This window comes from Trypanosoma grayi, assembly GCF_000691245.1.
Source record: "Trypanosoma grayi strain ANR4 Tgr_2141_V1, whole genome shotgun sequence".
Taxonomy (NCBI): Eukaryota; Euglenozoa; class Kinetoplastea; order Trypanosomatida; family Trypanosomatidae; genus Trypanosoma; species Trypanosoma grayi.
In genome coordinates, this window is record NW_008827759.1 from 1 (window position 1) to 699 (window position 699).

The 699-nt window shown below is 60.9% G+C and overlaps 1 protein-coding gene across 1 annotated transcript; it reads left to right on the forward strand.

Moving 5' to 3' along the window:
* Positions 1 to 117: 117 nt before the first annotated feature.
* Positions 118 to 372, forward strand: DQ04_21411000 (hypothetical protein; the record flags this gene model as incomplete). Its single annotated transcript, XM_009318005.1, has 1 exon — positions 118 to 372. The coding sequence occupies one exon, from the start codon at positions 118 to 120 to the stop codon at positions 370 to 372; it is 255 nt and encodes an 84-aa protein (XP_009316280.1).
* Between the last annotated feature and the right edge of the window lie 327 nt (positions 373 to 699).

A 699-nucleotide genomic window follows, 5' to 3' on the forward strand; every position in this document is an offset into this window, starting at 1 on the left:
GTCGGCCGCCTGTCGCAGCGCCAACTCGCTCTCAGTGAACATGACTCGCACCGGCCGCACTGTGCGTCGCGCCACGGCGTAGTGCTTGCAGACGTCCGCTAGTGCGAGAAGGATGGCATGAGTCTCAGCATCTGCCTTTGCGTCGTCACCCTTGTCGTCATCGCTGCCGCTGTGCTGCCGCTTTCGCCCCTTCACTGCAGCTCCTTCAGGCTTCGGCTCGTGCTGCTGATGCTGCTCACGGCGGCGGGTGAGAAGCATGCCGCCAGCGATAGGGGCGACAAAGTAGTCCAGCACGCGCTTCTCCACAAAGTTGCCTTGGCTCATCGCGTAAAACCCGACGCGGTCGCTGAGTTCCACGAAGAGCGACGGTGACACTGCGGCACGGCACAACTCGTCAAAGAGGACGTCACACACGTGCATTGTCAGCCCTACCGCAGTGGGATCCGGCACAACCTGCGACTGAAACACATAGCACGCCTCATCCAGCGCCCGGCAGAGCGGGTCGTGGCTCAACACGTCCTTGTCGTTATCCATGTTGCTGCCGCCGTTCTTTGCTGCAGCACTTGACGCGCGCTTCGACGATGGAGACTTTCGCACCGCTCCGGGGCTGCTGCCTTCTTTTTGTTGCTGCTGACGTGTCTCGCACTCCAATGTCTTGAGGAACGTGACGAGCTCGTAGATCATCTTGCGAACCAACGC